Here is a 25227-nt window from a genome sequence, read left to right on the forward strand (position 1 = left end):
AATGCTATTTAAGAAATCTAGGGTTTAAAGAAATTTAAAGCAGAAATAACAATAGAGGATAGAGGATAGCTCGGGGGAAAAAAGAAATCAGTGGAAAGCCATGAAATTTCTCAGTGTTCCATCCTTCATGTCACAAATAATCTCTCTGGAGATACAAACACACAGACAAAATTCAATTAATGCTTTCAAACTGACAAGAGTGGTTAAAAATAATAAAATTAAGCCTTTTTAATCAGAAGGCATTGCCAAAAGGTGCATCCAACAAAGGCCAGCACTGATTCCAAGGCCTGGGAAGGATCCCAATGAGCCCAGAGTGTTCCTAAACCTCCAGGGTGTGTCCTGAGCCATCCCCTCCTGCCAGAGCTCCCAGAGGTGCTGGAAGCTCCTCCCAGATCTCCTGGCTGGAGATTGGGTTGCTATGATTTATTTCTGTGGAATAATAGGGAAAAAAAACCCATGGAAAATGTGAGAATTGCAGGCATGTTCCCTGGAAAAAAAACCCATATTTGATCACAGGAAGAAATCCTGACCTATGAATTCCTTACTAAAAGAAGTTCTTCCCACTGTTTGTTCCAATTTATGCTCATTTTGAGATGAATCCAACAGAAAAAAAAAAAAAAAAAGGAGAAAGAGGGGAAACAAAATAAGAATTTTGTTGAAAAAATACTAAGGCACTATAGAAAGAGTTTTTGTGTTGTTATGGAAACCCAGAAAGCACAGACTAGGAAAAAGAAAAGTGAATAAAAAGCAATTTCAACTGCAAATATAAACATGTCCTTGCTTCCCGGAAAAAGTCCTTCCAAAGGATTTTGTTGATGCTGTGCATCCCAGCAACTGAAAACTACAAATTCTTCCCCAGAGAAACACAGACAAAAATTGGAAATCCACTGCAACAAAATAATAAACAGGACAAGGGATAAAAAACCAGATGGAGTTATCAAAGTGTTGTTTTCACACCCACGAAGAAGCAGTTTGCTGAAAATGCAGAAAACTTCAGACATTCTGTTTTGAGTAATCAGTAGAGTGGTGGAAAAGGACAGGATTCTGTATTTATCTGGAGAAAAATAGTTCTCTGCTCCTCTCCCACATTTGTATTTGCATTTCATTTTGAGCAGGTAGCCAGAGAAATAATTCTGTTCTCTGAACATAAATTACTTAGAAAAAGTCAGCTGTTTTATGTGAAGCTACTCTGAATATGCAGAATAAATTCAAAGAAATGTCCATGATCAGTTAGTCTACAGTGCTTTGCACATGAAAAGTTAATTTAAATACAGTTCCTGACACAGTGCTAAGTTGCATCCAAAAATAATGGTAATTAAGTGCACAGATATAACCAAGTTTTGGCTTTAAAATTCTCATTCTATCATCAGCTAATTCTTAATGAAGTGGCACAAATCAGTCCTGCTAATGGCATAATGCTCTTATGTACCTGGAAAATCTGCACTGCTCAGCTCTCCTGCAACTTGTCAGTTCAGGATCAGGATGGGTCTTTGTAGGAAAGAGCAGCCAAAAGTGGCTCTTTCCCTACAGAAGGACAGAGGTGCCTGCACTGTACCCACAAATACCCAGAACTCACCTTGCCACAGATTGAGAAAGAAAAGAAATTGATTTTTTTATCTTGTAGCAACAATCACCTGCTTATGTATATCAACAGCAAGACAAGAGTTTGTCATCAATTCTAAATATTCAAGGGGTAGGTTGTGAATCCTCAGTGGTTTTGGCACCAAACTCCTGCCTGCACCTACTGATGGAATAATGGGCAGGAAATCAACAGCACACATCCAATAAGCACTTCTGTAAATAAGCTAATCTTTGAAAACAGTTTCTCTTCCTCACCAAAACAAAACACACACCAAAAAAAAAAAAAAAAAAAATCCCCCAAGGGCAGTAGACCACAGAGTTCACATTATGGACCCAGTGGCTTCTAAATTCATTCTGGAAGGAAAACCATTTTTTCTGCAGCCATCCATCACTCACCCAGCTCTGGAGCTTTTTACTCCCAGCAGGGCAGAGTCTCTTCATCCTCACTTCTGTCATTTTAAACCACAGAAAGGAACAAACCACACACCTCAGGCTGGGGGTTTATTCTTTCTTACACCACTGGAAACTCTGAACTCAGGGATCTGAACTGTGCTGACAGTAATGGTACCAGTTAAGGAAAATCATTGAACTCTTCATGCACATACATTTGTACATAAATAAATAAAAATAAAAAAATATTTACAGAGATGTTATCATTGTAGTTTTAGAAAAAGAAAATTTTTAGAAATTTTTTTTTTTAGAAGATTTTAAGAAAATTGCAATGTGAATTGAACATTCCCACTGAACATCCTGGTGAGCACCTTCACTGCCAGTTCTGAGCCAGAGCAGAATAATTGCAACAAAGAACCTGGGCAAATGGTCCCAAAAATGCATTTTCCTTTGGCTCAGAGGGGGCAGGACTAGAGAAGCCCCAGGAAGGTGTCCCTGCTGCCTTCCTGTCTCTACTTTGGGGTACAGAATTACTTACAATCTCTGCCATAAAAGATACAATGCACTGATTTATCCCTAATTAAGGATGGAGTAGAGAAACAACATTTGATTGTTATTTACCTTTCGACATCTGTCAGCCTCTTTCAAATACAGTGATTTGAAAGGGGAGAAGAAACCTCACTAATTGCTCTCAGAGCTGTGTGAAGAGTTCAGGCTTTCTGTTTTTGGGTTTTTGTAGGGAAGAGCTATGTTTCAGATGTAGTGTGTGTTGCTATGGTAATTATTATTTTACTGAATGGTATACATTCAGAACTGATTTCATATTGTCAGACAGCAATTAAACAGATTAGGCTGTGTATACTCACAGTTCTGAAATCTTTCCAATTTGTTTTAAATTTTAGGGCATGTGAAAAGCACTGGTCTGAGAAGTGAAGTACCAATTCAAAGGGCAGCTCCAGCTGCACAGGTTCCTCTTCCCTCCTCCTCTACTCACAGGCCAGGGGATTTAGGATGGAGACACTGCAGGACATTTTGGGGCCTTGATTCCCACTCTGGCTCCTCATCTCCTGCAGACTGGAAATCTCTTTCCAGATGGCTGCAGCAGCAGCTCCAGTAACTATCCAAAACTGAGCACACTGCCTTCCATCTCCCATCATTACCCTGCTCCTCAGAGGAAGGTTTCACCTGCTGGCCACTGAAAAACCTCAATGAAGATAAATTACTTTCCTGCTGCTGCTGTCCCTTTGCCACCACCCAACCTCTGAAGGCAGGTTGGCATCACTGCCCCCCAGTTTGGTCCCCAGCACACCTGGACATCAGAACCACAGCATCAAGTGACCATTCTTCACCACAAACACTCTGATTTCAGCTCCAACAAGTCCTTCAGGCTGACAATCATTTCCTGATTTATCCAGCTCCCTCAGGTTATAGACACACAAAAGAAGTCAAGGAAGAAAAACAGGAAGCAACATGATTTAATTTTCCTGAGAGATTCCAAGTATCTCATTGTGACTAGAGAGACAATATTCCCCCAGGACAAAAATGATGCTAAAATTGGTGTAACCAAGCCCAAGAAACCCCTTGGAATTTTATTTGTTGTGTCTTAGCTTGGCATAGGAAGACATTATAGCAGCCAGGATAGAAGTTAAGAGAACTCAGGCTTCTGCTCAGCTTTAATACAGATTTTCCTTGGTAAACCAATCAATTCCAGAATACCATTTTTCCCCATGCTAAGAAATAACTCAAGGCAAAATTTAATCCATGAGAGTAGGGATAGTCATAGAGATGAATGATGAGTTTGAAAACTCTTGGATGAGAAACACTTGAAAAATGTCCAGAGTTGTCAGGACAGCTCAGCAGCTCAGCAGCTTCTGAGCAAAGGATAATAATCTTCAAAAAAGAGCAAATGAAACCTCAGATCTGTAGGCCCATGGCTGGATATGTGCAATAATACAGGTAAAAATAGGGTGTAGCTTTAAGCTTTATGGGGAGGACCCCTGACAGGCACAGAACAGCAAGAGAAATGATAAGATTATCTAATTATCCATATATTTTCTTGGTCATTTTCTCTCTCAAGTAAATGATTTTCATAGGTTGACATATTCCAGTTTGTGGGAGCAGGTCAGTGAGGAGATCAGGAATGAGTCAGCAGTGGAAGGCTGATGGAAACATTAATCTTGAAGAAAGCTGAAGGATGAGAGGAAAACAGAATCATCTAAGATCAGAGAGGATATAATGGGCACAGAGGGTCTGAAAGGTGAAGAGACTGATGGCTGCACAGGGGAACATCAGCCTGCAGGAAGCTGGCACAGCTCAGACCATCAACAAAGAGGAAACAAATTGACTAAAATAAGATAGAACCTTGAAAATTAGGATAAAAATAATTTGGATTCCAAAAGGAGACATAATTTACCCAAAGGATGTCACATCCTGGCAACATGAGTGAAGCAATTGCACAGCATTTGCTGTTTGTCCTGGTGATAAGGAATCAACATAATCTGGGCATTTCAGACAGTTCACAAAGGATTTGGCATCCAGTCAGGAAAGTCTTGACTTATCTTTTTGTCCCAGTTCCCAACTCTGTGAACAGTGGGGGCTTTGTGTGCCACCAGTGTATTGCTAAAATAGCCAGGTTGTTCACCCAGCACTCCCTCCCCAAAATCACCAAAACAAGAATGGCTTTTTTATGTCTTTTGGATCAAGCTGTCATGTCTGTAAAATACAGACATGCTGGGTATCCCTGACATATGGTCAGAATAATTTGGGTTATTTTCTTAAATACAACCTTCTCTTAAGGCATATTTACTGTGCAAAAGCTATGGAGGGGAAAATGATGCAAAATGAATCAGTATTCAGTTCCAAGGGAGATAATAAAACATATTTAATTTTAATAGATACTGAAACTCTCTGTTGGGCTTAATATTCAGGCTCATTATGACTAAACCAAAAGGGTGATTCTTTCCCATTCCTACATGTTTGAGAAAATTTGGATTTTTCTGGAGAGAACAGGAAAGCACAGACAAGGTCAAGGTCATTCACCTTCAGCTGCTGAAAGAGCTCAAAGAAAGAACCTGAACTGTAATTTCTGTCTCTGGAAAAGAATGCACATGGTTAACTGGTGCCAGGATTCCACAATATGAGTTTAGGGAAGCTCATAATCCTCAGCTTTCCAAAAGGGCCACCACATTAATGGTGAAGGAACAGATCCTTCTTTAAGGCCACTCTGGCAGCTGAAGTGATTGTCACAGCAGTGTCCCCAACTTTCTCCTTAAAATGGTTCTGACAACATCCCTCAGCCCTTGCCGAGTTAACTTGCAGTTAGCACGTGTGAGGCTGAGCTCAAAGTTATTTTAGGAGCCAACTGGAAAGGAGATTCAGCCTTTTTAAAAATGGAATTGTTTTCTCTGGTTTAAGACTGTTTCCATGGAGAGACCACAGCATATGAACATCTTTAGGCCAAGTGCTTTGCTGCAGGCTTATCTGAATGGAAGCACCACAGGAGGAAGGATAATTGAGGCCAGTTGTTTAAAATTCATGGGCCTCCTCCTATACTTAACTCAGGAGCAATTTATTTTCATTATTTTGATCTGTTAAGCATTTAAAAGTTAATTTTGCTATACGCACCTTCTCTCAAGTGACATATCTTAATATAATATTTACTCAGGATGGAATAAACTTAGTGGCAACAATGTCACCCTCTTGGGTGAGGGTGACAAAGGGGCAGGAAAATCACGCTTAGATTAATGCAAAGGGATGCATGAGGGGAAGAAATCTCCATCCTAAATTCACACACAAATACTGGGCTCTGAACAGGCTATTGCCTCTTGGGAGAAGCATTCTTCTAAGTTATAATGAATAGGTCTATTAAAAAAGCAGTTTACTCTTCACTAAAGGAAAATAAAGGCAATAGAGTGGTGGTTACTGGAAGCAGGGATGTTGTTATGCTGCTTTATAAACCCTGTGTGAATATTGTCTCTGATTGGGATCTCAGTCCAGCTTCTCTCCTTACAACTTCCCCTCCCAGCATAGATAAACAAGAAAAAGTACACAGAAGGCAATAAAAACCCAGGAAAGGAATAGAACATCTGCTCTTGGAGGAAACTAAGAGTTTATATTATTTAAAAAGTACATATACTGGATGTGCTGTGTGCTCCTGCATGCCTTCAAAGGCAAAGCCAAAATTCAACCTTTCCCCTCACAAAATGCTAATTGGAATTTGGCAGAAGCAAGTTTGGGGATAGAGGAGCTAATGTTTAAACTTGACAGGCTGACAAAGATTTACCTAAGTCTTGAGGACATTTTAAGAGCTTAAAAATGCAGTTTCCCTCCTCTATGCTCACCCCAGCATATGAACTGCTGGTTTAATCTGTGTTTCACCCAGTGCAATAACTCATGTTCAGGCTCCTGCTCTCAGGAATGGGGGTGGGAATGCCATGGGCCTTTTCCACTCAGGAATGTTATGGGATGCAGCCCATTTGTGATGGCAAAGCCAAGCTAGGGCAGTCAGCACAGAACTCAGCACAATTCAAAGTAAATGTCTCAGTTCCATGGTCACATCCCAGGAAAACTAGAGTCAAAACACTCAGATATAGATCCAGTTTTTGCTGATGGAGATTGATGCCCTGAACTACCTCGAAATCCAGTGGAAGAGCCCTGACCTGCTGTTTATTGCATGGAGTTGTTTGTTCTGTGCCTGGGCCAGGAGGCATCTCCACACTCCTTCCAGGGCAGAAGGGTCATTAAAAACCTGAATGGGAGAAGAAGGGCGGGAAGAAAATTCCCTCTGGCAAGTCAGGATGTTGCCACTTGCACTGGCTTTGCTGCTCATGATAAATGTGAGTGTCAACCTCTCAGAGCTGAGTCCCAAATCAGACAAGCTGATCCTCAGAAGACAATGGCTGAGTCTGAGAACATTTTCTAGAGCTAAAGAAATTCAATTTAATAGCAGAACATTTACCTTTGACATCAGAACCTCTGTATACACGAGAGGAACAATTTACAATTGACATTTTCCACAGCAATACTCTGTTCCATTACAAATGCATCATGTTCTTTCCATTCTTATGCATGAAGAATAATGACCTTAAAAGTAACATTTCAATTTACAGGAAATTTTAACTAGCACAATCATCATCCCCAAAGGAATATGGTTTTGAAATATTATTCTCTTGAACTTTGCAAAACACAGTGAGATATCAACACAAATAACAAACCTTTCACTGATTTAAGGCACAGATACTGTGGTGAGGTATTTTTGCAAGGAAAAGTTAATTTGCTCTTCTCTGCACAAATAACACTGACAATTAACAGCCAGTCCATATTTACTGACTCAAACCAAATTTCCTGAGAAGAACAGGGGTAGAGAGAAGCAAAATTATCAGATATTGCCTGGGTTCTTTGACCTGCATTTCTTGGACTAATGAGAAAGTATCTCATTAAGATGCAAACGAGTAGCTGTGTGAAAGGAATTCCAGCCTTCCAATTGCCTTTGTAATTTCCTGTATTATGACAAACATTTCTAAACAGACAGACATTTTCAAACCATTAACTGCAGATTTTCAGATTTTTTTAGTTCAAGATCCCAGGTTCATTATACACTATGATATACACATACAGGAGACCTTGTCTTTTCCTACAGAACAGAAACCAGTTCTGTACCAACCATGAGTTAATGAAACAAGGACACTGATGAGCCACAAAAGTCCTGTCAGCCAAGACTCTGTAAACAAAACATGTCAGCAGAAGAAAAATGGAAATGTTCATGTATTTTCCTCCTTGAAATTCAGGATCTGATTCTGCTGTTTGATTGCATCTCTGGGGATAAACTCAAAAACCAGACAGGCTTGCTTTGTCATGTTTCTCCTCTGGAGAATTTTGAAAAAGAACTTATTTACACCAGTGAAGGTTGAAAAAATATGAATCAAGAGTGACATGCTCAGCTGGTTCCTCCCTCCAAGACAAGTGAAACAAGAAGACTTTGTATCTTTTATCCAACTGAAGCCATTGCCCCCAGTGGATTTTACACATTCACAAATATATTTATGATGCCTCATTAGCCTGGCATGATGAATAAACTCCATCAATCAACATTTATTTTACTAGATTTAACTGCTATTACCCTTGAGTTGAAAAGGAAATGAAGAAAAATGTAGGCTTGTAGGAGCTGTTCGCCCAAGGGCTTTGTTAGGGATGGAGGAGAAAAAAAAGGAACAGAATCATTTAGGTTGGAAAAGACTTTAAAGTTTGAGTCCAACTGCCAAGGCCACCACTAACCCATGTCCCCAAGTGTCACATCCATGGCTTTTAAATCCCTCCAGGGACAGTGACTCAGCCACTTCCCTGGGCAGCCTGTGCCAATGCTTGATAACCCTTTGGTTTTGTTTTTCTGTTTTGATCAGGAAACAAGAATTACTCATCTGCTGTAATTATTCTTGTTAACAGCCATACCTTCCAGCAGGGGAAGGGCAGAAGGTGCTGTGCCCCTCCATAAGAATCTCCAAAGTTAATGGGAGCTGCATCCAGAGAGCTGAAAGTGATCAGCTTCCCCTCACTTGGCAAGGAACTGAGGTGACAGGAATCGGTGACGTTGTTGTGGCTCTTCATGTGCCACTGTCACTGCCACGTAAATCACCAGCAGAAGTGCCAGTGGTGTGAAATTTTAGAAGAGCACTGACTGGGGAAGGGGAACAGAAACCCTGAGCTAAACCCTGGTACTGCAGCTGGCAGAAATTGTGCTGAGATTTAGCACAGGACTTGGGCTTCAGGAGTGAAACCATAGCCTCAATCAGCCCTAAATTAAAATATATTTATTTCCAGAGTCTGTGTGTGCACGTCAGTGTGTGTGCCTTTAAAGATAAACCAGCAAGCAGACAGATGTTGATTCATGGAGAGTTAGAATTAAAATAGCCTCCTTACTGATTACACCATTCAGCAGAGGCTGTTTTGTCCTATTTGATGTTATTTTTTCATTGCTGAATGCTACAACATTGTCTCATCTCCAATGTCCTTTAACACCATGTTCAAAATGCCACAAAGGTACTAATTGACCAGAACATTCCAGTGTGTATATTAAGACTTCCATCATGCAAAAATAACAACATAAATGGCTGGGTTTGCCTGTGCTATCTATCCGTAGGTAGGTAGCTATAATCCCCAAATCTCTCTATATCCCAATCCCTCTGTCTTATCTCCAAAACAATACTGGAAAAACCCACAACAAGCCATGCTTATATCATGCCATATTAAAAGCTCAGCAGAATTTCATTAAACAGCTACATTTGCTTTGTTTGAGATTATAAACACAGATCTCCCTCTTTCTGGCAATCCATAACCCAAGATATTTGGCACTCTATCAACAATTCCAGACTTGGAAGGATTATAGATGTGCTGACAGTTAAAGGGAGTTAGAGTTCCCTGCCTAAGATAGATAAGTAGCATGCACTCTTTGATAAGTCCTATCAGAGCCCCACTCTGACAGGAATTCCTCCACCATGCCACTAAATCTTGCACCGTGACGCTCATTAAAGGCACTGCCATTTGTCCCAGCAGAGCCTGAACTCCCCTGTCACCAGGAAATATATTCCATTTCTTTCCCCAATTACATACACACTGCTTTATATTCCAGATTCAGAATATGTTCAGGGGGCTGGGAGGTGGGGGGAGAAGGAAGGCTTTTGTAGGAGCACACAGATCCAGCCCCTGTGTTTAATCTGGTGAGCTGTAGGACAAAGCTGTCGGGTGCCTTTGTGTCACAGGAATGAGCTGAGCATACAACACAAACTCCACTGTTTGTAAACATTTCATTCCCATCATTTGCACGGGTCTGTTGAAATGAGGAGTTTCTGGAGATACCCTGCAGCTGGGGGGTGAGGGGGGTATAAATCCCAGCTCTTTAGTTGCAGTGATCCCTCCCCGTGCCAGGTTTTTGCAGTATCATTACCCACACACAGAGCACGAGAATCTCAGCCAGCTCCATTCAGGAACAGCACATCTAAGTTGAGTGAACATTTTTTTCCTACAGGAATATCACGATGATAGGTTCTGCAGAATGTGGTCAGACTTGTGCTCACTTCACTGGATGCTACACCATTACGAAATCCATTCTGAAATCTCTTCTTGCCCTCAAGATAATTGGGAAAATAACAGAGCTCCAGCAGCAAAAGCCTTGCTGTATGTGTAATGAAGATCTAGGATCAAACATCTCAATGGATTCTCTTAAAATAAATGTATTCTAATTTCCTAGATTATTACCTGCCAAAGCTCAGTGGGTGGGCTCTGAAGGCCTACGCTGTCAGGAATCCCAGGTTCTTAGAATCCTGTCATATCTGTCTGCATCCACCCCCTCAGTGTTTCCAGTTTCCCTTCTTCTGCTTCTGAAAGTAATTCCCTTGGTAGCTGTCACATTAAGATATTGGGATACAGCCTTCCCACTGCACTTTTGGATTCCAGCTGAACCTGACTGTCAACTTTGCTAACAGAAAGTGAGTACAACCTCCTCCAGTGCCTCGAGATTAATTTGCCTTGAGCTAATGAAAGTCGGTTTCTAATTTCAAACCTTAATAGTGATCAATAGGACTTGAATGAAACTTATTCAGATAAACATGGAGAGAACTGATGGGCAGAATCCATCTCCAATGTGGCCATTTAGGATTATGTACCAGTCAGATTGGATTCTTCAGATTTAGGTATTTTTCAGAATCAGGGAGATGACAGCTCAGAGTTATCACAGGAGCAAATCTGGTGAAGTTGAAGAACACAGTAAATGGGTTTAGAGTCCCACAGATTATCACTGGGTTTTACACAAATGGATGTTCCATAAGGTGCCTCACACACTTTATTTGACAAGTCTGTTCCCTGCAGGTGCTCAGGTCTAAATCCTGACCAAGCCATCACCTCTGACTCTTCACTCCCTCACTTTTACCCTAAAGCACCTTAGAGCATGCACAGCTTATTTCAGCTCCTGGGGCATTCTCTGAGACACAATGGAGAGGAAAACGTCACAATTCTCCTGCATTCTTCATTTAGAACAAAAACCCACCAGAAGACCTTGCACATATGCACACTACCATGTATTTAACCAATTCTACATTTTTAATAAATTCCCTATCAGGTTATTTTTAACTCAGAGCACTCATTTGATCTTACTGGTGGCTCATGAGCAAGCTTGTTGGCTACAGATAAAAGCTGTTCTAGACAGGGCTGTGCATTTGTGTGCTTTTTTTTTCCTATTATTGAACACCATGGGCAATATTTTGCAGAGATAAAATAATCAGAATTATATTTTCAAGCCTGATATCAAGGGCAACACTTCCCAAAGTGCTTTGTTTACGCTGCCATTTTTCAGGAACTTTCCCAATTTGTTGTTCCCACCAGTGTTATGATGAGGGCAACAATTTTAAACACTTGAGTGTAAAATCTCCTTATCACTTCCCCTTGCTCTAAGTGAGACTGGCAGCTTGTATTTGCTACTCATACTCACAGTAGTAGTCTCTCCTCTTTTCACAGATAGTACTACAATGGTTTTATAACTACACACAGTGAGCAGCAGTAAAAATGTCAGTAAAATTTATCAGCCTTGTATCTGTGTTGAAAAGCCTGCCTTATCATGCATATATTTTGGTTTTTCTCAGATCATGGTTACAATAAATGAATAATAAACCTTTGCAAACAAATACAGAGAGGCAGCATCCTCATACAATTGACTGTGTTGACACAAAGGAGATGTGTAAACTATCTTTGGATCCAGGAGGTGGAAAAGAACAGATGAATCTGTGGAGCAGAATAATACTTGTGGAATGTTTTCTTCTACAGGATACCCCAGCACGTAGGCTGGAACATGGAACTGGGGGAGTCACAAATATACTTTATATACTGTACTATATAGCGTATATACTATATAAATATATTTAATCCTGCAAAATCTTTATTTTGATATTAGTTCAACACATCACTCCACACTTCAATTCTGCCAGCAACCAGCAGAGAACCAGATCCCTTACAAGAGAGGAGGAACAAATCTAATAATTATTAATTTCTCCTAGATGTCAGAAGGAATGAATCTACTCATTACCAATCCCATCCAAACTGATGTAAGTTCATCAGCACCACATTCAGGAGTAACTTGCCCTGTCAGTGTCCTTCTGTTTGCTATGAGATTCCTAAAATATGAGGAATTCTTATTTCCCATGTATAAAACCACAATAGGCACTGGTAGAGAATGACAGATTCATCTTTTCAAGCTATTCCTGGAAACATAAAAGCATCTATAGCTGGTTAGACACAGAAACACTGGGTGAACAAGACAATTTGGACCTTCTATTTACCTTGTTAGACTTGCCTTGTCATGGAAGAAGCACTTCGCACTGACAAGAGAGAATGGTGAAACTTGAGAAAGATGACAATTCTATAAATCCATAGTTATGATATTTCAGCTGTTGCCCTACAGCTACATCAGTGAATAAATAAGGGAGTGTGGTTGGGTAAAAGGTGCAGTTTTCCCCAAGGAATCAAACAGAATATCCAATTTTTCACTGTGCAGAGGGAGGAGTGCTGCACTTTGTATCGATTTCAGTGTGCAGCCTCTAACTGGAACTGATTGGGTGATTAGGTGCAATCAGTGTTTTACTGGGAGGTTTGAACACAGCCTCTTTAGAGAGGGTAACTGAAGAGATCATCCTGGCAATTCCTTTTAATTGTTTGAGCTGATCCAATGTTTCAGGTCTAACAATTTTATTATTTAAATTAGTTTTAAATAAATAATTTTTGGTGGCAAGAAAAGATCAAGAATGAAAGGGATTTTCTTAAGAGGAGAAGGATTTTTGAATGTTTACTTTTAAACCAAAAGTGAATTGCTCTTTTTTTCCCCCTATAAATTTTTCTAACCTCCTGCCCTGCTTTATGTATTTATTCTTCCTTTTTCCTAGAAAAGTGAAACAAATCATCTTCCTTAAAATAAAGGATAAATATAGAATAAATTAATTAACTCAGTTCTGAGACATAAGGGTTTATGAAACTGGAGGATGTGTTAGTTTATTCTTGGATTTAAAACCAGCAATTTTTGCGGGTCATATCCTGTGCCTTTTTATTTAGCCCAAACTTCCTTTGACATAACTTGGAAGTCCTTGACATGCAAGAAACGTGGATTGACCTCCAGACACAGTGTGGAGCTTGGCATTTCCCTGGAACTTTCCAGGTTTATTGTTGTTACCAAGATCACTCCCAGGGTTTAACACCTCTGAATGTTTTCTGTTCTGGCTGCCAGACAGCCACAGGCAAAACGAGCACTGTCACACCTCGTGCAGCACCGAAAGGAGACAGCTGAATTATTTTATCAGTCTTTCCAAAAAACCTTTGAGTGCAGCCTAAAACAGCTCCCTGAAAAGCATCTGGAGCTGGTAGCAGGATATTAATAGCAAACCCCCATGAAAGCAAGAGCATGAGAAAGCAGCAGATCCTTCTCTAAATTAAAGTAACAGCCCTGATACCTCACAGGGATGTCAGAGTACAAACCCAGCCCTGTGGAACCAACTTCAGCTCAGGAACTCGGCCAGGATAAAAAAGTGGAGGAGTTTCTCTATTTTGCAAACCCCTTTCACAGACTGACAATGATTCTCTAAGGAATGAATGGGTGGGTCACTTAGCTTTGTGGTATTATTTAACTCTTTCTTCCTCTTTCTGCTTTATTATTTCACACTACCTTAATGAGCTGGGTTTCCCCTCTTTATGAACTTCCTCCGAGTGTTTTCCTTCTTCTTTCTGTACTTCCTCAACAGATGTTCTTTGTTATCTCTATTTCAGAAAATAAAAAAAAATACCCTCCCCACAAGGTGTAAATTCCACATTTGTTACCACCTTTGTTTTTATTCCTGTTAAGATGCACAGAGCATGGAAACAGGAATTGAACAAATCCATCAGTTTTCAGAAGACAATAAATTAAATTTAATAGTTTTAAACATCTTAATGCAAAGCTAGCTTTTTATTAAGCAAATAATTTCTTTTGTAATATATAAAAATATATCTTGTAATTTTTTAAAGCTATTTAATATGGAATTACATTAACAGAAATGGAAGAAGAGCTTTTTTAAAGAAGCATAATCTGACTATTCAGAGCTCATTGCTTTCTGCATTAAATTTTCAACTAGCTGGGATGAATTTAAGAAGTGTTTTTCAGATTTATTGTATTCAACTCTATATATTCCCTGTTGACAAACCTTTTCACTTGCATCACCCAAGACACAGGAAGAATTTGTAAAATTTGGGGGAGGAGAGAAATATTTTTAGGATGTTTAATAATTTTTTAGGATAAACTATTTTTTCTCTAATCCCCAGAGTCAGATTTAGAACTTTGTGGCTTGGCTCATGTTTTTGGAGATGACTTTATTGTATGTCATGGGCAGCATCAGCACTCAGGAAAACAAAGTGAATGTGAATTGTGGGGTGCTAAACCAAAAGTATCTAAAAGCCAAAAACGCTTCTCTAAAATTAGTACACAATGTGATTAGTGAGATTTGAAGAATTCTCTATGATCATTTGGGTCAACTGAGAGAGGCTGACAGCAATGAGGAAAGTTTAAAGCATTTCAGGTTGGTTCTCAATGCACTGGGGAAGGGGAGCAGTCACTTAATGCAGGCTCAGCTCCTCTCCAGCCCAGACACACATCCCAGATCCTGCAGCTGCTTTTCCCACTCCTCCCAGAGGGAATGGCTCCAGTTTTACACAGTGATGACTCTCACTCTGTGTTTATATAGAAGACAATTATTTCCATTGATTTACACAGTTTGTACCACTGAGGTAAAAGGTTAAAAGCTCGCACTTCTGTTTTATCAATGCTGGGGGCACTTTCACCAACAATTCACTTCAGGTCAGGATCAATTAATTTTCTTATAGAATCTGATACTTTGGATATTTTAAAATTTGAACTTTTTGGAGTGCCAAGCAGAGGAGAGGTTAAGTTCATGTCACACCAGGTAGATCCCTCACTCTCTGGGGAGCAAACTCCAGTGAGAAAGCAGAACTAAGACCAACCCAACACCCCCATGCTCTGCAAGCACAAAGTGCACCTGTCCCAAACAGACCTGCCCCTCTAATCCCCAGAAATATTGAATTTCTTACTTCTCATTACCAAATATTTAGGTTTTTACTCAGCTTTTCAGAAGGAAGTGGCAATAAGAGAGCTGAGTGCATAAACTCATTTTAGACAGGGAGCTTTATAAATAAATACATTAATTCAATCATTTTCCTCAAACACAGCAATGAGATGACAACAGAATGACAGCACTTATAGGAAAAGCTCAGAAAAGCTTTAGTTTAAAATATATATCATGCTGTGTGTAAGTCTTTATAGTTTAGTTTATAACTTACCAAATTCCAATTTTTTATTCAGGTTTGAATTTTAGATAAATTATCACTGTTGGGCCCAGAGGTTCCTACAGGCACTGAATGTTTCCCTGGGTTTTCAGGTGATATTACAAGCTCACAAAACAAACGTTTTATTTTTAATATTTATTTTGTTGAGAAAAGAAGACAACAAAAAATCTGTTGAATTCTCAGCTAGAGCATGGGGGTTTCAGCCTTGCAGAACTTGGAGTGAGGAAAGGCACAGGATCACTGTGGCAGTTAATGAATCTAACATGCAGAGCACTGTGTTTGTAACACTAAGGAGGAACAACTCACCACCTTCATTCCAGCTCTCTGAACCTCAGTAAGAAGGTCATAGCCTGAGGTGAAAGGAACAGCCCTGGAGATAGTGCCAACAAGTTAAAGTGCTAAAGGCCTATTTTTACATGCTGCTTCTATTTTTAGTTACACCGTGTGGAAGTACAGAGCCTATGAAAAAATCATATTCTCAAATGAGAGAAAGTACTCAAGTTCTTTACTGTAAATGAAAAGCAGAAGAAACTGAAGTTGAAAATTTGTTAGGTACAATTTACCAGGCTTTACTGGATCATCAAAGGCCACAAAAATAGCTTCAAAATCCTATCCTGTGAGAAAAATAAGGAGCTGCTCACACTTTTACCCAATTAATCAAATATTCCTTTTCTTGTAATTACAGTTTCCCACTTCAGGTTTGTGTGCATCCAAACCCATTTTCCCATGATCAAAGTTCAGCAGCCCACTTTGTAATCCTGCTCTGCCACCAAACCCATCCAGCTTGGGAGTGCACAGAGAGTTCAGAGCTGGGAGCAGCAGCACAGCTTCAAATGCTGCCTCAGTTACTCAATCATTCCTTGCCCTCAGCTGTTTTCCATCCAATACAAACATAAACTGAGGTAATCCTGCAATCTGGTTAACTTGTTTAACTTCTGTATTAATTATAGAAGTACCCAAGGGCAGCTATTTCCCACGCACTCCTAATTTATGGCTCTGATGATTACTTCTTTATAAAATGTCTTATTAAAGGCGGGTAATGTTGTTTCTTCTTAATGAAGTACAAAGGCATGGCAGAAATGTTTCTGTAAAACAAGTCCACAGTCTGCAATCATTTTATCTAATCACTGGTGTGTTATAACAACAAAAATCTGGAATATTTGGTTAGTAATTGAGATTTCAGCCAAGCCAAACAGAAGGCCCTAAAGTACAACTTGTAGCATTTAGCAGTGTCATGGGTTCCTAACATGTCACACACACTATTGTCCAGGATACATTTATTTTTATAATAATTTGCATTACATAATTATGATTGCATTGCATAAGACAGTCTTGCAGCATGCTTCAAAGAACATCTAATGTTTTAAACTGCTAACTCCATTCCATCTCATTTCTCACATGTCTTTCCTAGACAGTGAGGAAAAAACAAACCAAAAAAGAGCAGGCACCAAACAATGGGAAGAAAGAAAATGGTGTGGAACAGCCAGAGAATATTTCAGAGTATCAAATCAAGTAATAAATAGTATTCTCATTATCTGTATACTGCATGCCCTGTTGCTTTTGCTTTTAATGTGATCATGTAAGCAATTTAGCCAGACAACAAAAATGAATGAGAGCAAACATCACTGGCACAGCAGCCAAGGCACTGAAACTTCTGCTCACAGAATCCAAAGCAAACTGAGTTTAACCTTCTATGAAAAGAATTGAGAACTCATGGCTGAGTTCATCAAATAACAGGTGGAGAAATACTCTGCCACTGTTGAAGGCAATTACAGTGAGGGATTTTAAGGATAAAAATGTTAAAGAATTACCAAATAAACTCTCTAGAGGAATGAAGCTCATCACATCAAAAGGCAGAGCCAAAAGTAGTTCCATACAATGGCCAATAAGATTTTAGTTTCAAGAGTGGTTGTATAAGGTCCAAAAAAAAAAGTGTTAGCACAGATCTAATTCTTCAGTCAGTTTGTACTGAAAAGCAAACAGCCTCACTTAGGAGGAGCAGGATCTGTGCAAATTGCTCTTGGGTCAAAAAAAAAAATCTTGGTGTGAAAAGCTCCTAACAGCATTAATTCCCTTTAATGTGTTATACTACCAGCAATGTTCATTGAAATAAAAGCACTGGAATGAATATATTTCCATAATCTGTTCACTAAGAATGATTTTTTAAATGCTATATAAAGCAACTTCCAAGCACAGTCACCCTCGTGCTTGAAAAATTCAGCATCCTTTTAATCATAAAATAGGAAGTTTTGAAATGTCACCTTATATGTTAACCACTACAAAATGTAAATCTGCAATTTAGATAGCTCATTTGAGCTGATATTGCTTTTTTTTAAATGAGTATCAAAATATTTGATTTCCTTCAGTATTTTTAAAAGTGTGGGAGGATGAGCTGAATATGCCTTAGAAACAACAAGAACCCCTCAATGTATAGAGAATTAGTTGTGTTTGGGAAATGTTTCTTTCTAAACACCACCTATTTGTAGATGATAGTGATTTCTAGGCTAAAGGGGATGAAATGTTTGTGCTGTGACATCATCAGCACCCAAACATGGGATCTTTACAAGAGTGACAAGGCACTACCAGCAATACTGAAGCTCCTGACTTTCTGCACATTCTCCTGTGGGATGATTTAGGATTTCTTCAGAGAAACACCAGGAATTCTAGCACCAAAATCCCTTGGGTGTGATGTCAGCATCCTCAGCCATACCCAGCTCAACAACCACCCCTGGCAGGGATTCCTAATCCTGGAGGGGCTCCTGTGAGACTTTTACACAGCTACAGCCCCGGGGTGGGAAATCCCAGACTGGTCTGGGTTGGAGGGGACCTTTAAGATCACCCAGTGCCACCCCTGCCAGGGGAAGGACACTTCCCACTGTCCCAGATTGCTCCAGCTTGGACTTGGGCACTTCCAGGGATCCAGGGGCAGCCATAGCTTCTCTGAGCAACCTGTGCCTCCCCACCCTCCCAGGGAACAATTCTTTCCTGATATCTAACCCAAACCTAGATTAGACTAAATATTCCTAATATGGAGTCTAAAAATTCCCTAATTGAATGTTCTCTATCCAATCTCATTAAGCATAGAAAATGGCCCAGCCAGGTGCAGCCAGTATCTCCTCCTGTCATTCATTGTGGGCACAACATTATCATTTCTATTGTAAAAACTCACAGAAGATGATGAAAAAAGCACCATGTTAAAAAGGATGCAATGACTTTTTTGTTGCTCCTTGTGATTAATATTAGACATGGCAAGTAGTTAATTATATTTCTTAAAAGGGCTTTGAGATTGCAATCAATAGAATTGATTATAAAAGACAAATTATGAAGTAGTAAAACATCACAGCCTATTTAATATGATGCTAAGAAAGCCCATCCAGCATCATATATGAATTCCAATTTGAAGTGACAACAATGCCAGCTTTCATGTGACAGGGGTTTAGAGAGCAAGTTAAAAACATGTATATCTGTTATTTAAAGGGAGAGAATTCCACCTCTCCACTCGACAGAGAGGGAGATAGCAGAAAGAACAGTTTCCAACAGCTTATTTTATTTTGAAAATGATTTCTGCTCATGGAAAATTACCACGAGAAGGTTTTCTTTAGCTTAACATTGCAAGTTGAGGAGTAAAACCTCCATTCTCATTTACTGTCCAGTGTTAAAAGAGTGAGCCTACATTGCCTTTTTTGATTTTTTTTGTGGGAAATTCGTAAGCAAAAAATATTTTCTTTCTTGAAGAGAAAGGATCAGTTAAAAGAACTCACTTCAGCTACTGCATTTTATTGGAATCTAAGTTTTCTGTGAATGTTGCACAGTATTCTGTGAAGAAATGTAAAAGGAGAGTGCTTAGAAGTTTTTCTTTTCATGTTCCAAATGAAAGCAAGGTTTTGCAATCCTTAAAACAACCATGTTGTCATCAGGGACTCAGTTAAGCAGCTACAATGACGTAACAATAAATTTTAGTTTGATTTTACTTACCATCTTCTGTAAACTCAACACTGGAGAAGCAGGGCTACTTTCTAAGCTTGTTTGAATTAAATTTGAATCCCTTAATAACATTTGAAAGCAAAAATGTTGTACCTCCAAAATCACTGAAAAGAAACCTGAACCTAGAAATGGTACCAACTATATCTATTCTCATCAAAGCTTGGGGCAAAAAAAGAAAAAAAAGAGAAGCAAGTAGAATATACAGTTGAATTTTTCAAAGTATTTCATTTGCACAGGAAAAAAAGAAAGTGTAGCAGCAAGACAAATTCATTCTTCCTGGTGACACAACTTGTAAGAGTCTGGCTGTGTCCTCTCTTGGCAAGCACAACTTTGCTGATTTGGTTTTGGAAGGTCTGGTCAAGAACTGGCTTTTGAAATGCGTCAGGTTTAATAAAAGTATCAGTAGGAAGAGGAAGAGACCAGAGCATGATATGTAACTTTGTTATATCAAGTTAGTAACTTCTTCCTTTAGAGTGAGTCAGAAATCAGGTCTGATTCAGCAGGAGCAAGTGAGGAGGTCTCATATTCAACATGTTAAGGCCTTAGTATGTTTGTTTCTACATAGAAACTCTGTAAATTATGTATTTTTCTCATGATAATATGGTCTAGCTGTAGCCTGAAAGTTCATTTTGTGGTTATCAGGCAATGTTCCAAGGCAATCCCCTTCTGACTATTTTCTCCATCTAATGTACCTCCTATTGATGGGTTTCATTCAGTGGAGGGTCACTAAGAAGGGTCACACTGTGCCCATTTTCTGGCATTTAGACAGATATAAAGATTACATTAATCTAATTTTCCAAGCATATGTTGCCTCTAGAAAAAAAAAACAAAACAAAACAAAAAACCAGGAACAGGAAACCTCAAAGGGGAATATAAGTCTTTCGGAAAATAGCAGGAAAATCTCATAAATAAGTACTCCCTGATACTGATCTACACAGTGGCAGGAAAACATTATATTTTGTCATGATTAGCAATATGTTCTCATTTCTGAAATGGTCTTACTTTCCTCAAAAAGGTCTAAAGCTCTGTGCTTAAAATAGCTGAAAAACAGCTGTTGGATTTTTCACAGCAATGGGTTTTATCTTCATGCTACACAGAATGCAAACCATTCATTTGACTAATATATAGTTGCAGAAAACATGCCTTCAGAATAGTCTCTCCTGCTAATGACAAACCAAGGAAATATTCCCTTTTACAGGAGTTTTCATGTGTTTTTATTTAGTTTTTTTTAAATTTTATTTTAACGCTTTCATAACTGTTTGGCACAAGAGCAGCTTTATTCACATGCATCAAGTTTCCCACCTCTGGAACCATCTGACCAGTTGAACCCTTGACTGTAAAGGGTGAAAACATTCTGCTTTTGCCTGTTTTATAGTCTTGTCACATTTTAAGTTTCTCTGGTGACTGGAGAATGAACTAAAAATACAGGGCCTTACCTGAAGAATACTTTTGCATATTTGCACTTACCTCAGATTCCACCATCATTCAAGAAAAAGCTATTTCAGTTTAGCTCTGTCTTAGGGGTTGTTTGATTTGGCTAGTAATATTTTTAAATGTTTTATTTAAGCCTTTAGGAAACTATTTTCTTACAACATAATCCTCTGCTCCCTTGATTTTGAGGCGGACCTTGGTTTTTGCCTAGAGAAGGAAGCCTGCATTGATTTCACCACAAACAAAGCCAGGGGATGCTTCATTCAGTGGCCATCCAAAGATTTATACTAAAGGCTGAAAAAACCCTAAGAGCCACAACCTGGCAAGAGCTGTCTCTATAAAAAGATTCCTCTCAAAAGGTCTTTTTTTTTTTTTTTGGCTTATTAATTTCAGCCATGAAACTGGGGAATCTGGGGTATGGGGACAGGCAAAGAGAGAAGGGGTGGGGGAGGAATTCCAGTTCAAAATAATTTCACAGCTTTACTTCAAATAATACTTTCAGATAGTCTGAACGTCTAAAACTTTATTCCCACTAACGTGACTTTGGATTTCACAAGCCTGTTTAAAAATAACCCAACAAAACACGTCCTAAATAGGTAGAAGGGACTTGCCTCTCTGCTCCCTACCACATCCTGTGAATGTGCTGCTGTATTCCAGAGACTTTCCAAAGGTGGCAGGGCGAGCATGTGTGAATAGGAGAGCTTTGTCCTCTGCAGCTATCATTGTGTTGTCCCTATCGTCCACAAACGCAGAGGGCAGCTGAGAACTGGATAGAAACAGACCATGCAGTTGTAAAAACCCGATTCTTTTCTCTCTTTATTTATTTATTTCTGCGACTGAGTAACACCTCTCATTACAATTACCGGCTCAATGGCAGAAAATCTCCCCGGTGTGCTGTGCAGATTTTCACAGCTTCATTTGTCTCCTCCTGTGGCATCACTTTAAAAAGGTTCCTAAAGAATTGCCACTAAAAACCGTTTCTATTTCGAGCCTTCAAAGCCGGAGCTGAGCACAATACAAGGCACTGGTAACTGATCTTTAGGTTTCAGTCCACAGACTTTCCACACTGGGAATAGATCCCATCTGTTTCCTCTTTATGCACCAGCCTTTAGAAAGCACAGATCTGGAAACTGCCTCCGTACAGAACCGAGTATAGCCGGCTTTCCCCAGCTGACGGCAGAAAAATCCCCATGGTTATGGATAGCTTTCTCCCAAGGTTTTCTACTCCTCTTTTCTCCCCGGTCTGTGAATACACGGTGTGGTTTTCTCCGTGTGCGGTGGTTTTTTTGGATGGGTGAAGGGGGTGGACCGCCTCTCTTTCCTTGCCCCTTCTTCTTTCCCCTTCTTGGCAGAGGTTTCCCCATTTACCAGCCCTCACAGGGAGAACATTTCAATTTCAAGCCCCAGCACAATCAACCACAGGCAAACCCCACTCCTTGCTTTGGCACCAGAGCGTGAGAGATTTCCCCCACCGCTCTCCCTCCCCAGCAAGCTGCTCTCCAGATGGATGCCCGTGGCTCTCCCTTGTCTCTTCCCTTCCTCTGTCCCGGCCAGGGGGAAGCAGAGGGAGAGGATGGATTCCTTGGGGCAGGGGCACGCTGTGACCCCGGCATGCTCAGCACCACTGAAGTCCTGAACTCTTTTGCCTCAGGGATCCCTCCTGCCCTCGCTTCCCTCCTTCAGCCCCACATTGAGGAGTCCCTCAGCCCCACACTGTGGGTTCCCTCACCCTCACACGCGGGGGTCCCTTCAGCAGCACAATGGAGGTTCCCCTCAGCCCCACACAGGAGGGTCCCCTCGACCTCACACTAGGGGTTCCCCTCAGCCCCACAATGGGAATTCCCCTCAGCCCGACACTGTGGGCTCCCCTCAGCCCCGCGCCCTGCCCCGCTCCCCTCAGCCCGGCACTCACTACTTGTAGAGCTGCTGCAGGCAGAGGTCCAGGCACTCGCCCTCCACCTCCTCCTCCGTGATGTACTCCGAGAGCGGCCGGGGCAGCGAGGGCAGCGGCGGGGGCGGCGGCGGCGGGGCGGGCGGCTGAGGGTCGCCGGCTTCGCCCTCGCCGCCTTCTCCTTCCTCCGTCTCGGCGGCCGCTCCCGCTTCTCCCTCTGCCCCGGGCTCCTCGTCAGCGTCGCCCGCGGCTTCGGCAGCGGGAGGGGGGGCCGCCGGCTCCGGCTCCGGCTCCGGCTCGGGCTCCGGCTCGGGTTCGGGCTCCGGCTCTGCCCCGAAGGGCCCGCGGAACTCGCCCAGGAACAGCTCGAGGAAGCGGCGGTAGGTCTTCTCCTCCGCGCTGCCGCCGCCGCCGCTGCCCGAGCCGCCCGCGGCCATCGCTTCGCATTCCCGGCCGCCCGCCGGCGGATCAGCACTGCGCCCGCAGAGAGCTCCCTGCCCGCCGCCGCCGCCGCCGCCGCCGCCTCCTCCTCCCTCCCGCCCGCCGCCTGCGCGCGCGCTCCCGAGCCGGGCCCGCGGGGCCGCGCACGCCGCGGGGGGTGCGGGGAGGGGGGGGGGGAGCGCGCCTGGGCGTCGGGAGCGCGCGCGGCGCTGAGGGGCGCCCGGCGGGGTCCGGCGGCCGCCCGAGGGGGCGGCTCGGGCCGCGGCAGCGGCGGGGGAGCGGGAGCGGCGGCAGCCGCGCCGCTGTGATGAGTCATGCGAAGGCAGCCAGACGCGTAGGTTCCTCGCAGGAACCCGGAGGAAACCTGAGCGCACATCGCCTGTTACCTAATCCCTGCCTCCTTCGGGGCTTCCCTGGAGCTTCCGCCGCCGCCGCCGCCGCCGCCGGCGCCTCCGCGGCTGCCGGAGGGTGCGCGGGGCCGGGGCGGCCGCGGGGCCCTGCCCTGAGGGGACGCCGCTGTCCCGCCGAGCCGCGGCCCGGGCCAGGAGCAGCCTCGGAGAGCGGGTGTGACATCCGAGCGGGTTTTCGTGAGGGGAACCGGCCCTGAGCACGGCAGAGGGTAGGTTTAGTTCAGGTGCTCGGAAGGAGTTCTGCGCTCTGAGGGCGGTGAGGCCCCGGCAGAGGTTGCCTGGGAAGGTGTGACTGCCCCATCCCTGGATGGAGCTCTGGACACCCGGGTTCAGTGGAAAGTTCCCTGCCCATGGCAAGAATTAGAATAGATGATCTTTAAGCTCCCTTCCAACCCAAACCATTCCATGACCCTATGATAAGTTACGTATTACACAATATCTACTGATTTCATGCTCTGGGAAAGGAGAACTTGTGAGAAGCTGAAGTTGCTACACCAACCAAAACTTAAAAGATAACCTGTCAGTGGGAGACAAACTGTAGTGAATATTCTCTTGCTGTCTAATAAATGTCTTTCATTTGTGAAAGGCATTTTGACTTGTTTTATTCATTGCTGCTGAAAAGCTATTTTCAGAGCTATCAGGTCCATAAATACCAATAATGAACAGGTATAATTGCCACACATTTAAAATAGCTGGTACACATGGGAGGGAACTACATCCTTAATGTCAGATATACCTTGAAAAATGGCCAAATCGCGAGCCTCATATGCAAAAAGACCCTCAAATATTTATGTATTGTAACAAGGACAGTATCTTGCTGAAACCTGTTGTTCTCTGCATTGTAGCAATTACCTCTGCACGTCAGGTGCTCCTGTAAATCTGTCTTCTGTTTGGTGAATTATTTTAGAGCCAAACGAATTTTAGAATATTTCCGGCAACTGCATTGACTGATCATATTGCAATCTTGTGAATATGTAAAAGCCCTGAGAGTTAAAAATGTGATTGTCACACTTAGTCTTAGTCTTTCACAGCTGACAGTGACAGAAAATCGCATCGCTTGTCCTGGAAGGTTATTTCTAAGCAATATTTTTCTTTATGTCATTTCTTTATTTTCTATTTAACACTCATTTATTTAGGGAATGCCAAGTGGATTTGCAAGGTAAGAGACATTGAAGGGTAAGAAACATTGAAGGGTAAGAAACATTGCAGTTTGTTTTGAGCTGAGAGCTCCCAGTTGCAGCTGACGATGTCACTGCTGGATCTTGGTTTTTTGTTTTTTGTTTTTTTTTTTTTTAATGTTTGTGTGTTCTGCATCATCAGTGAGTCACAAGCCCCGGGAGGATGTATATCAATGCAAGTATCACAAAGCAGTTTCAACTTCATGGTCGGTTGTTTTTCACTCAGAATCCAGAGGCAGTTGGAGTTTCTAAGAAACTATAATCCAGATAATCTTAAAGCAATATGATCTGAATTATAAAAATTCCTATTATTACAATGTCATAGGGAAGTCACAGCTGATTCAACAAGATGCAAGATCAGCTTCATGCTTTATGACAAACAGCAATTAAAACTAAGAAGCGATTCAAAAGGATTTAGGCAGCCTTTTCTAAAATTTTTATTAATTTTATATATATTTTTAATTGTTTCAAACAGCACAGAAGAGTATTGGGAGTAATACCTACTCTGCTTCATGTTGAAATGTTAAAGTTACCAGATGTCCTTGATTCATCTTGG

The 25227-nt window shown here is 41.6% G+C and overlaps 1 protein-coding gene across 3 annotated transcripts in view; it reads right to left on the reverse strand.

Moving 5' to 3' along the window:
• PPM1E (protein phosphatase, Mg2+/Mn2+ dependent 1E) overlaps positions 1-23160 on the reverse strand; it is a 59061-nt gene extending 35901 nt beyond the window's left edge. For all 3 annotated transcript variants that reach the window (XR_008841905.1, XR_008841904.1, XM_056506952.1), the window contains exon 1: positions 22664-23160. Coding sequence is in view for 1 of the 3 variants with exons in the window: in XM_056506952.1 (XP_056362927.1) it covers positions 22664-23079 (416 nt within the window). In the remaining 2 variants the exon portion in view is untranslated. The remainder of the gene's footprint in view (positions 1-22663) is intronic.
• Positions 23161-25227: the final 2067 nt, after the last annotated feature.

This window comes from Oenanthe melanoleuca, chromosome 19, assembly GCF_029582105.1.
Source record: "Oenanthe melanoleuca isolate GR-GAL-2019-014 chromosome 19, OMel1.0, whole genome shotgun sequence".
Lineage (NCBI taxonomy): Eukaryota > Metazoa > Chordata > Aves > Passeriformes > Muscicapidae > Oenanthe > Oenanthe melanoleuca.